This window comes from Mandrillus leucophaeus, unplaced genomic scaffold (assembly GCF_000951045.1).
Source record: "Mandrillus leucophaeus isolate KB7577 unplaced genomic scaffold, Mleu.le_1.0 Scaffold231, whole genome shotgun sequence".
In the NCBI taxonomy this organism is placed as follows: Eukaryota; Metazoa; Chordata; class Mammalia; order Primates; family Cercopithecidae; genus Mandrillus; species Mandrillus leucophaeus.
In genome coordinates, this window is record NW_012102377.1 from 1,239,618 (window position 1) to 1,252,863 (window position 13,246).

Consider the following 13,246-nt stretch of genomic DNA (forward strand, 5'->3'; position numbering starts at 1 on the left):
GCCTCCTGAGTTCAAGCAATTATCCTGCCTCAGCCTCCCAAGTAGCTGGGACTACAGGCACGTGCCACCACACCCGGCTAATTTTGTGTATTTTTAGTAGAGATGGGGTTTCACCGTATTAGCCAGGATGGTCTCGATCTCCTGACCTCATGATCTGCCCGCCTTGGACTCCCAAAATGTTGGGATTACAGATGTGAGCCACTGTGTCCGGCCGAGTCATGATACTTTTTAGAATATGATATGGTACCTCTTCCAAGAAATGTACTCAGATACATATACACAAACTTTATCATAACATTTCAGGGATTATTGACTGATAAAATCTATTCATAGACGCTCTAATTTCAAAACCTCAATCTAGAGGCTAGTGTAGGGTGAAAATAAGTTGCAAGAACTCAAAATTAATTCCAGGATTGAAGAAAAAGTTAGTGGGTTTTTTTAAAAACATTAATTTGAAAACAAGTCACTTTGGAGACAAAATTACTACTTTCAGGAATCATTTTCATTGATGTCTTTGATTTCACAAACAAATTATATAAAATTAAGTAGTATATATTTCAAACGTAATAATTGTGCTCTGTACAATTCAAGGCACACTTGGATTTTTTATTGGTTTTTTGTTTGCTCTTTAACAACGGAAAACTTATACTCTATTCATTCAAGATTTTTCCATCAGAACTTTCATTTTGTCTGGGTTCACAGGTGAAAATATTGTGAAAGTTCATTTCCACCACAATGAAGGATAACATCTTCAGCCCCATTTATTTACTAACAACTTTATTGAGATACAATTCACATACCATATAATTCACCCACTTAAAATATACAACTCAATCATTTTTAATATATTGTTATGTGACCATTACCACAATAAGTTTAGACCATTTTCATTTCCATAGAGAAATCCTGTACCTATTAGATGAATCCTGTACTCCCCATTCATCACCCCTAATTCTAGCCTTAGGCAACCACTAATGTACGGGAAGTATTTTTTTATAGAGACAGGGTTTTGCTATGTTGCCCAGGCTGGTCTCAAATTTCTGACCTCAAACAATCCTCCTGCCTCAGCCTCCCAAAGTGCTGGGATTACAGGTGTGAGCCACTGTGCCTGGTCCTTTATTTCTTTTTATGGCTGAATAATAGTCCATTGTATGGATATACCAGATTTATCTATTCATTAGTTAATAGACATTTGGGTTTTATCCAACTTTTGGCCATTATGAATAATTCTGCTATAAATATTTGTGTACAAGTTTTTGTATTGACCAGCCCCTTAATTTTTAACTACACAACGCAAAACGTAAAAAGAGAAGAACTCTTATAACAAAATTATACAAAATATGTTTTGCAACAATTTTAGATTTTTCAAGATTCAACCATTTCCATATGTAACATCACAGAGGCCTGTCATGACAGGGAAACTGGCGTCATTACTCTATCATAGAATTGGGAAATTCTAGAAGGTTAGATGTTCTCTAAGACCCTTCTTACACTAAGTTAACGACTTACTCCTTTCTATTATTTCTTCATAAACAGAAGAGGAAAGACCAGAAGAGGAAAGGCTTGCCATACTAATCTGAGTTCCCTGTAATGGTTTGAAGTACTCAGTTCCCTTAGCAATTTCCAACTGTTTTCCCCACGACTTTAATGTTTGTTGAGTGTATGTATGATTCATAAGATTTCTGATCAATACTATGTGTGTGACATTGAAAGGAGTCAAAATCAATGTATGACTTAGCTGCATTTATCATTTATTAATTGATGACACATTTATCCAATGATCAAAACATCTGAGAATCTCAACTTATGCCTGAGCCTCTTTCATCAGCGATTATGATATTACATTCACACAAGTTCATGCATTGAATTTATCTGATAAGGACAGATTCAGAGGCATAGGAAACACATTCCTAAAGATTTGACCATTAGAGTCGTCACACAGAAGACTCTACTGATTATTTCTTTTGCTTTGTATTTCAGAACAATCTTACTTTGGATTTTTCATTTAATTTCACTGAAATTCGTGAGCATTACCTGATGCTAGCATGTGAGGCATAATCTGGAAGGCTGAATCACAACTTACTGCTAGGGGAGCCTGCCAAGCTTTGCCATTCTTTCAGGGGAGGGTTTCCCTGAGAAGCCAGTTTTTTTAGATAGTCACTGGGCTCCAGTTGGGGAATATCAGGGTTCTGCCTGTAATATTTCTGCAACTTCTCTAGAACTGTGGGCAACCCAACTGTGGAAGCATAGAACATGGGCCCGCCCTTGTGCCTTGGCCATCCATATCCATGTAAATAGACAACATCAATGTGCTCTGGGCTAGTAGCTATCCCTTCTCCCAAGATACGGAATGCTTCATTGATAAGTGAATATAAGCAGCGCTCAAGGATCTCATCCTGGCTAATGGTACGTGGTTCAATGTGATAGGTTTCTCTATACTGTGATAGGAATTTGGAAAGCCAGGGATCGGGTTTGTGAATCCTACCCAATGGCTTGTCATATTGATACCAACCCTTACCTGTCTTCTGGCCAAATCGTCCTAATTCACAGAGCATATCAGGAATTGGGCAGTATCTCCTATTGCCCCTTTTTCGGGCAGGAGTTCCTGGAGGCAATGTAGGTCCAGTAAGGCCTTGCCCCTTTCTAGATTTCCAGCCCACATCCAACCCAGCAAGATCGGACACTCTAAAAGGTCCCATTTTAAAACCAAACTCTTCCAGCACCTGATCTACCTCCTCTGGTTTGCTGCCTTCTTCTAACAAGAAATATGTCTGATTGTAATAAGGATTCAACATTCGATTCCCCACAAATCCAAAACAGTTGCCTACAACAACTCCAATCTTTTTAATCTTTTTTGATAAGTTCATAACAGTGGCAATGGTAGTGGGGGAAGAGTATCGGCTGGGAATAACCTCTAACAACTTCATGACATGAGCTGGCGAAAAGAAGTGGGTGCCAATGACCAAGTGAGGACGATCAGTGGAAGAAGCAATCTCATCAACATCCAGGGCTGAAGTATTAGTGCACAAAAATGCTTCTGGTTTGCACACGGCTGAGAGTTCAGCAAAGACCTGCTTCTTCAGGCTCATTTCCTCAAATACTGCTTCAATGACTAAATCCACACCACCAAGCTCCTTCATAGATGAAGTTAACTTAGGTTTTGGTCCTGACCAAGGGTGGCCACTCTGTTGCATTTTGGAGGCTTCTTTTTCCAAGACAGAGGTTATTATCTCGTTTGCAGTTGCTAGCTGGTTTTTGTCTGAATCTACAGCAATCACAGGAATTCTGGCCCTTGCAAAAGAAATGACAATGCCTCGGCCCATTGTTCCCAAGCCTGCAGATAAAAATTAAAGGAGAAAAAGAATGATTCAGTGGTATTGGGAACTGAGAAATTATTCACTGGATGGAAGGCTTATGTGACAATGTGGCATTTAAAGAGATTGATTCAAGAAACACAAATGGATTGAGTACTAATTAAGACTCTGCACTCTGTTAAGTGTTTCAGAGGATATAAAAATTAGTTGGATTCATACACACAAATAGAAGCTATACAAACTAATAAATGGGTCCAATAGGGTTGTAGGTATACAACTGATATACAAAAATCAAGCATATTTCTATATATTAGCAATCAACAACCTGAATATAAAATTAAAAGAAACAATTCTACTTACAATAGCACCAAAAAGAATAATACACAGGAAGAAATTTAACAAAGAATAGGAGGATCTGTACACTAAAAACTATAAAACATTGTTAATAGAAATTAAATAAGACCAAATAAATGGAAAAACACTAAATGTTTATGTATCAGACAACTTAATATTGTTAAGGTGGCAATATTACCCAAATTGATGTGAAGAACCAACACAATTCCTATAAAAACCCCAGCTGGTTTTTTGCAGGATCAATAAGCTGATCCTAAAATTCACACAGAAATGCAAGAAATCCAGAAGAGCCAAAACAATACTGTAAAAGAACAAAGCTGGAGGATTCACTCTTCCCAACTTCAAATTGTATGACAAAACTATTCAAGGTTGGGTGAGGTGTAATGCCTGTAATCCCAGCACTTCGGGAGGCCAAGGTGAGAGGATCACTTGCAACCAGGAGTTTGAGACCAGCCCAGGCAACATAGTGAGACTCCAACTCCATAAAAAATTAAAAATTAGCCAGGAGGCCAGGTGCAGTGGCTCATCCCTGTAATCCCAGCACTTTGGGAGGCTGAGGCGGGCGGATTACCTGAGGTCAGGATTTCGAGACCAGCCTGACTAACATGGAGAAACCCCGTCTCTACTAAAAATACAAAATCAGCTGGGCATAGTGGTGCATGCCTGTAATCCCCACTACTCAGGAGGCTGAGGTAGGACAATCACTTGAACCCAGGAGGCAGAGGTTGCAGTGAGCCGAGATCGCACCATTGCACTCCAGCCTGGGCAACAAGAGCAAAACTCCATCTCAACAACAACAACAACAAAAATTAGCCAGGCATGATGGTGCGTGCCTACAGTTACAGCTATTTGGGAAGCTGAAGCAGGAGGATATCTTGAGCCCAGGAGTTTGAGGATTGCAGTGAGCTACGATCACACTACTGCACTCCAGCCTATGTGACAGAGTGAGACCCTGTCTCAAAAAAAAAAAAAAAAAAAGCCTACAGTATATAAGACAGTGTGATCATAGCAAAAGGATAGACATATAGATCAGCAGAATACAACTTACAGCCAAAAGTAAACCCATACAGTTATGGCCAATTAATTTTTAATAAGAGCGCCAAGAACATTCAATGGAGAAAGTATAGTCTTTTCAACAAGTGATGCTGGGACAACTGGATATCCACATGCAAAAGAATGAAGTTGGACCCTTACCTCACACCATATACAAAACTAACTCAAAATGGATCACAGGCCTAAATGTAAGAGCTAAAACTATAAAATTCTTAGAGGCAGATCTTAGGAGTAAGTCTGATGGATGGGTACATCTTTGTGATCTTGAATTAGGCAATGGTTTCTAAGATATGACACCCAAAGCACAAGCAACACATAGGCAATAATCACATGAAAAAATGTTCAACATCAATAGTCATTAAGAGAATGCAAATCAAAACCACAGCGAGATAATGCTTCAAACCCACTAGGATTGCAATAATGAAAAAGACAGACAATAACAAATTTTGGTGAGGATCTGGGGAAATTAGAACACTGATACATTGCTGGCAAATTTTTTAAATGGTACAGTTGCTGTGAAAAAGAGTTTAGCAGTTACTCAAAATGTTAAACATGGAGTTACTATATGATCCAGCAGTTCCACTGATATCTAAATCTCCAAGAGAACTGAAAATATATGTCCACATAAAGCTTGTACATGAATGTTCATTAGCAGCATTATTCAAAATAGCCAAATGCAGCCATAAAAAAGAATAAAATCACACATTTGCAACAACACAGATGAAGCTGGAGGCCATTATCCTAAGCAAATTAACAGAGAAACAGAAAACCAAATACTGCATGCTCTCACTTATAAGTGTGAGCTAAACACTGGGTACACATGACCCCAAAGATGGGAACAATAAACACTGGGAATTTCAAAAGGGGGAGTGAGGGAAGACAGAAGGGTTGAAAACCTACCTATCGGGTACTATGTCCACTACTTGAGTGAACATTAGAAGCCCAAACCTTGGCATCATGCAATATATACACCCATGTAAGAAACCTGTACATGTACCCCCTGAATCTAAAATAAAAGTAAAAAAAAAAATTTCAGAAACCCTGAGCTAAGGCTGGATCCAGAAAATTGTGTCTATTACATGTACACAGAATGTATATACATCTTTCTTATCTCCTCCCCAAAAGAAATAGATCAATGGCTATCAGTACTTATTAATTAAACTGGGGGTCATTATAAGTTCAACAGAATCAACTGTCTTCCACAGAAATGGAATCTTTCAAAATCTGAGATACAATGAGACATTTTAAAATGAAATCTATTAATTTAGTATAGTTCTCCTGCTTTGTGATTTTCCTGTATCAATGTCACTTGGCATTTTTTAAAGCTTTAAAATATTTTCCTGTAATTTTTGCATTTATACAATAAAAATAAATTTCATCTTCTCACATTAAAAAATTAGCCAAAAAATAAAAGCAATTTGAATGTCCATCAACTAGTGAATGGATACACAAAATGGAGAATATTATTCAGCCATAAAAAGGAATAAAATACGAGGCAGGCAGATCACCTGAGGTCAGGATTTCAAGACCAGCCTGACCAACATGGTGAACCCCATCTCTACTAAAAATACAAAAATTAGCTGGACGTGGTGGTGCACACCTGTAATCCCAGCTTCTTAGAAGGCTGAGGCAGGAGAATCGCTTGAACCTGGGAGGCGGAGGTTGCAGTGAGCTGAGATCACACCATTGCACTCCAGCCTGAGCAACAAGAGCAAAATTCTGTCTCAAAAACAAAAAACAAAAAACAAAAGAATAAAATAATGATACATGCTATAACATGAATGAATCTTGAAAGCGTTATGCTAAGTTAAAGAAGCCGGGGCCGAGCGCGGTGGCTCATGCCTGCAATCCCAGCACTTTAGGAGGCCAAGGCACAAGGATCATTTGAGCTCAGGAGTTCAAGACCAGCCTGGCCAACATGGCAAAACCCTGTCTCTACCAGAAATGCAACAAATTAGCCAGGTGTGGTGGCATATGCCTATTGTCCCAGCTCCTCAGGAGGCTGAGGTGGGAGGATTGCTTGGGCTCAGGAGGCAGTGGTTGCAGTGAGTTGAGATTGTGCCACTGCACTCCAGCCTGGGTGACAGAGTGAGACCCCATCTTGGAAAAAAAAAAAAAAAGCCAGACACAAAAGGCTACATATTGTACATATTGTATGGTTCCATTTATATGAAATGTCCAGAATAGGCAAATCCATAGAGACAGAAAGTAGATTCATGGTTGCCAAGGGCTGGAGGGAAGGGTGATGGAGAGTGACTATTGATGGGTAGAGGATTTCTTTGGGGAGTGATGAGAATGTTCTAAAATTGATGTGACAATGGTTGCATAAACTCTATTAATATCTAACAACCATTGAATTGTATTCTTTTCTGGTGATACTCTTACTATGCATTTTCTTATTTTTAAAAATTGTGGCAAAATACACATACGATTTACCATCATAACCATTTTTAAGTGCACAGTTCAGTGGCATTAAATACATTCACAATGTGTACAACCATCATCAGAACTCTTCAAATTGCAAAGCTGAAACTCTGTACCTATTAAATGATAACTCCCTATTTTCCCTCTCCCCAGCCCTGGCTAACCATTCTATTTTCTGTATCTGTGAATCTGACTACTCCAGGTACCTCATATAAGTGGAATTATGCAGTATTTGATCTTTTATGCTTGACTTATTTCACTTAGCAGTATGTCCTCATTGTTCACCCATGCTGTAACATGTGTCACAATTTTCTTCCTTTTTAAGGCTGGATAATATTCCATTGTATGCATATACCAAATTTTATTTACCCATTCATCCTTCAATGGACACTTGGGTTGCTTGTACTGTTGGGCTATTGTGAATGATGCTGTTATGAACATGAGTGTATAAATATCTATTTGAGTCCCTGCTTTCAATTCTTTTTTTGTTTGTTTCAGATGGAGCCTCTCTCTGTCACCCAGGCTGGAGTGCAGTGGTGTGATCTCAGATCACGGCAACCTCCACCTCCTGGATTCAAGCGATTCTCCTGCCTCAGCCTCCCAAGTAGCAGGGATTACAGGCACGCACCACCGCGCCCTGCTAATTTTTGTATTCTTAGTAGAGATGGGGTTTCACCATGTTGGTCAGGCTGGTCCCGAATTCCTGACCTCAAGTGATCCACCTGCCTTGGCCTCCCAAATTGCTGGGATTAGAGGCATGAGCCACTGTGCCCAGGCTCTGCTTTCATTTCTTTGGGGTAAACATCCAGAAGTGGAATTGCTAGATCATATGGCCCTTTTTACCTTTTAGAAGAACTGTCATGCTGTTGTCCATAACAGCTGTACCATTTTATTATTTATTTATTTATTTATTTTTTGAGATGGAGTCCTGCTCTGTCACCCAGACTGGAGTGCAGTGGTGTGATCTCAGCTCACTGCAACCTCCGCCTCCTGAGTTCAAGCGATTCTCATGCCTCAGCCTCCGAAGTAGCTGGGATTACAGGCACCTGCCACTATGCCTGGCTAATTGTTTTTTGTATTTTTACTGGAGACAGGGTTTCATCATATTGGCCAGGCTCGTCTCGAATTCCTGACCTCAGGTGATCCACCCACGTCGGCCCCACAAAGTGCTGGGATTACAGGCGTGAGCTACTGTGCCCAGTCGCAGCTGTACCATTCTACATTAAATCGCTTTAAAAGGGTGATTTTTGGCGTGGCGCAGTGGTTCATGCCTGTAATCCCACCACTTTGAGAAGCTGAGGCAGATGGATCACTTGAGGCCAGGAGTTTGAGACCAGACTGGCCAACATGGCGAAACCCCATCTCTACTAAAAATACAAAAATTAGCCGGCATAATGGCACATGCCTATAGTCCCAGCTACTCAGGAGACTGAGGTACAAAGAATCACTTGAAACTGGAAGGTGGAGATTGCAGTGAGCTGAGATTGTGCCACTGCACTTCAGCCTGGGCAACACAGCAAGAACCTGTCTTCAAAAAAAAATTAAAATAAATAAATACCTACATAAATAAAAGGGTGAATTTTATATATGAGTTACATTTCAATTAAACTGTTATTTAAAAAAAAAAAAACATGAGGAGCATCAGCCTTCAGGGAGCTTCTGATCTAGCAGTGGAAAGAGGAGTTCACAAATATCTATTCCATATGGTAAAGTAAATGATGTGAAAAGTTCAAATTTCTTTGATTCAAAGGGAAAAAACTATATTCAGTTGGATGAATCAAGAAAAGCTTCAAGGCAAAGACATTTGAAATGGACCTTAAAGGCAGATTAGACTGTAATAGGTAAAATTCAGGACGTTGAACCATCCAGGTCGAGGAAGGGAGAAACATAGGGAGAAATATTTTAAGCAAAGGCAAGAAAAAAATGGAAAATGAAGAAAAATTATTTGATGAAAAATATGTTATTGTTTGTTTCCAACACTAATTCATTTTCCTCCTGGCACACAGAAGACTGTACTTTCTAGATTCCTGGCATCCTGTTAGGGCCTGTAGCTGTGATCAGTGAAATATTATGGTGGTGATTGGGGGCAATGTGGGTTCTCAGACTGGCTCCTAAAATCTCCCACAAGATCCTCCATAGATACGCGGATGTAGAGAATGCAGAGAATGACTCCAAGGCCTTGAAGAAGGCCTAAAGTAGGTGATGGGGTAAACTGTGGCCTATAGGTCAAACCCTGCCCACTGCTGATTTTTACACTGCCTGCAGACAAAAACATGTTTTTACATTTTTAAATAAAAAACTTAAAAAGCACCGTTTTGTGACACATGAAAAATTTTTTCACATTCAAAATTCAGTGTCCATAAATAAAATTTTATTGGAATACCAGGCTAATTTGTTTCCATGTTGTCTATGGCTGGGTTTTTGTTTTGTTTTGTATTTTGTTTTAGAGATAGGGTCTTGCTCTGTTGCCCAGGATGGAGTACAGTGGTGGCATCATGGCTTACTGCAGCCTCTATGTCCTGGGTTCAAGTGATCTTCCTGCCTCGACCTCCCTAGTGGCTGCAACTGAGGCCTGTGCCACCACGCCCGGCTCTATGGCTGTTTTCGTGCACAATGGTAGACTTGGGTAGTTGCAACAGAGACTGTATGGCCCACAAAGCTTAAAATATTTACCATCTGGAACTTTACAGAAAAATCTTGCTGACCCTTATCATGGAGAATGGCAGAGCCACTAGTAGGAAAAAACCCTGGTCCTAGAATGACCTTATGGAATAAGCATTAAATAAATACTTATTGTGTTAAGCTACTGAGATCGCTGGGCTACCTGTTATAGCAGCAGATGATCTGTTGCCTAACCAGTCCACTGTGGATAAAAAAGCTTTGTGAAAGCCACTTATATATTACTCCTCTATACTTTGTATTTACTAGCATGGAGGATTGGTTTTGAAGATAGGATGTATCAGTCATCAGAAATCACTGATTTAGTCTATCCAGAACATATTTATTTAATTTTCCAAGTGTATTAAATTACTCAATACTATATAATAAATATATTAAATTATTAAGGACACAGTTTTCCAAATTTATTAACCCCCTGCACTTCTCCCAAGAACAAGCAGGCTGAATAACTCTCACTTGTATAGCAACTTGTATCCTAAACTTTAGCTTTGATAAACTTTTTCTACATTAAAAGATAGAATGTGGGGTTCAAAACTCTGCTAGTTTTGAACCTAGCTCCTAGCTATTAGTTTCAAGCTTCATATAGTTCTCTAATTTTGCCTCACAGATGCATATAGACAGGGACAAGGAGTCCTGCTCCCCTGCCAAATTACTGCATTTGACTGCCATGGAATTGAATTTGATCAGGAACCTCTTCTACTCAGAGAAGTAAATACCAAATAAGGATGTTTTAAATGCTAGTTTTGCAGTTTCTTATCAACTGCATTCCCCTGTCCTGACAGGCCTGGGAGCCCACGTGTGGTGTGAGAATGTGAACTTGCAGAGTTACCAATTGGAACTGCATCTCCTGCGGGGCTGAGAAGCCTGGGCCTGGGCTCATGGAAACAACAAACAACTGGGATCATCAGGGTGAGGATTTTGTGGGGAGCACAATGGAAGGGCAATGAATCACAGAGTTTGGAGACTTTGGCCTGAGAGTGGCTGAAATGATAACTCCTAAAATTAAAGCTGAATAAGAAGAAAATAAAGATAAGGGGAGCTGATCAAGTAATGAATGTAGTTGAAATAACCCATTAAGAAAGATATAAGGAAAGATATGAGGTATTGGTGAAGTGTGGGGTTTCAGATTTTAGAAGTGGAGAAATATTCAGGGTAATGACAAGACCTGTAGAGAAGCAATGAGTGTGGAATGTGGAAGAGAGGTGAGGCGAATGTCCCTGAGTCTAAGGAGGCAAAAAACTCAGATGCTACAAGCAGGGAATGATTGTCCATAGAGACAATGAGGACAACCAGGATGGCAGCAGGGTTTGGGCCAAAGTGGGTAGCCGTGAGCCAGGAACTAAAGTTTTCAGCAAATGGAGGGGGAGCCATGACAGTAATGAAAACGGATAGAATGACAAGACCACAGGGCAGGACCACAAAGGACAGTGTCCCATAAAGTGCAATGGTCTGAGAAGTGACCCAGAGGCCCATGGAGTGTGGGAGAAGTGGCAGCATTCCCTGGAGAGGGCAGCAGATGCAGGTCCTCAGGGTAAGCCGGGTTTCAGTCAGGAAGCAGAGGAGGGTCATGGAGTCTTTCAGAGGACACGAGGGAGCAGTAGAAAGCTGCATCACGAAGATGAAATGCAGGGTAGTGTGGCAATACACACGAAGAGGGCAGAAACATCCAGATCCTCTTACTTTATTTCTATCTATGTGTCTTTTATATATTTAGTACGCCCTTTCCAATATTTTTCAAAACAATGTGGATATCGTTTTAAAAAAATACTTCAAACTTTTAAACATTATATGCCAGAAACAAACCTGAAGGCTTTTTAAAGAAAGGCTCACAACAAAATTGGGAAATTCTCCCAAACAATGGTTGACAAACACAATACTGATGCACTTACCAGCTTGCTATTATTTGCATTAATTATTCTTGGCTTAAAGGAATTGAAGGGAGAAGAAAGAGGTAAGTGCACAACAACTAGAAATAAATATTGGCATTGCTGAAATATTTAATAGTACAAAAAGAGGAACAATCATAGTTCCTTGTCACTCGACTTACCCATCTTCTTAAAAAATCACAAGTGAGGCTGGACACAAAGGCTCATGCCTGTAATTCCAGCACTTTGGAAGGCCAAGGTGGGCGGATCACCTGAGGTTGGGGGTTCAAGACCAGCCTGGACAACATGGTGAAACCCTGTCTCTACCAAAAATACAAAAATCAGCCAGGCTTGGTGGCACGGCACTTGTAATTCCAGCTACCCGGGAGGCTGAAGCACGAGAATTGCTGGCACCTGGGAGGTGGAGGTTGCAGTGAGCTGAGATTGCGCCACTGCACTCCAGCCTGGGTGACAGAACGAAACCCCATTAAAAAAAAAAAAAAAAATCACAGATGAACCAAGGATAGACCTCAACAGAGTCAGAGCTGAAAAGAACACAATGTATTTATATTAAAAACAGATTCTTTGATACCAAAGCTGAATTGAGACAACAAGCAGACTGAGAAAATGTGGAGTGAGATCTTTGCCTCCAAGTTGGGTTGGTGCTAGAGCAGGGGTCCCCAACCTCTGGCTGTGGACCGGTACCGGTCCGTGATCTGTCAGCAGAGCAGGAGGTGAGCAGCAGGCCAGGGAGCATTTCAGCCTTGACCTTCGCTTCCTGTCAGATCAGTGATGGTATTAGATTCTCACAGGAGTGCGACCCCTATTGTGAACTGCGCATGCGAGGGATCTGGGTTGCGTACGGGAGGGATCTGGGTTGCGCACGGGAGGGATCTGGGTTGCGCACGCGAGGGATCTAGGTTGCGCATTCGAGGCATCCAGGCTGCGGCTCCTTCTGAGAACTTAATGCCTGATGATCTGAGGTGGAACAGTTTCATCCCAAAACCATCACCCCCGAGTCCGTGGAAAAATTGTATTCCGTGAAACTGGTCCCTGGTGCCAAAAAGGTTGGAGACCACTGTGCTAAAGAGCTGGGCAAGGGTTAAGAAAGTTGATGCTTTTACACTAAAAGGCAAATATCATATGTTCTCACTCATATGTGGGAGCTTAAAATGTAGATCTCATAATGATACAGAGTAGATTGCTGGTTGCCAAAAGCCAGGAAGGGGAGGGGGGGAAGGGAGATGAAGGGGGAAAAAAAGGATATAAATGTATTTATTACCACTGAACTGTATACTTACAAATCGTAAAGATGGTTAAAAAAAAAAAAAGAAAAAAGAAAGAAAAATCAGAATAAGGGCTATAGACTAAATAATAGTTTTTTATATTAATTGCCATGTTTTTTAAGATAAATTATACTGTGGTCATGTAAGAGAATATTTAGTTTTAGGAAATACACATAAGTCTTTAACTTATTCTTAGAGTTCAGAAAAGAGAGAGGGAAATAAAACAAATATAGTAAAATGTTAACATTTGGAGGATCTGGATTAAAAGTAT

At 40.3% G+C, this 13,246-nt stretch overlaps 1 protein-coding gene across 2 annotated transcripts in view; it reads right to left on the reverse strand.

The window, feature by feature from the left end:
- Positions 1–480: 480 nt before the first annotated feature.
- The window catches only part of EHHADH (enoyl-CoA, hydratase/3-hydroxyacyl CoA dehydrogenase), a 72,403-nt gene continuing 59,637 nt past the window's right edge, over positions 481–13,246 (reverse strand). For both annotated transcript variants that reach the window (XM_011981870.1, XM_011981869.1), the window contains exon 7: positions 481–3,334. In XM_011981870.1, the coding sequence (XP_011837260.1) occupies positions 2,073–3,334 (1,262 nt within the window). In that variant the 3' untranslated portion in view covers positions 481–2,072. The remainder of the gene's footprint in view (positions 3,335–13,246) is intronic.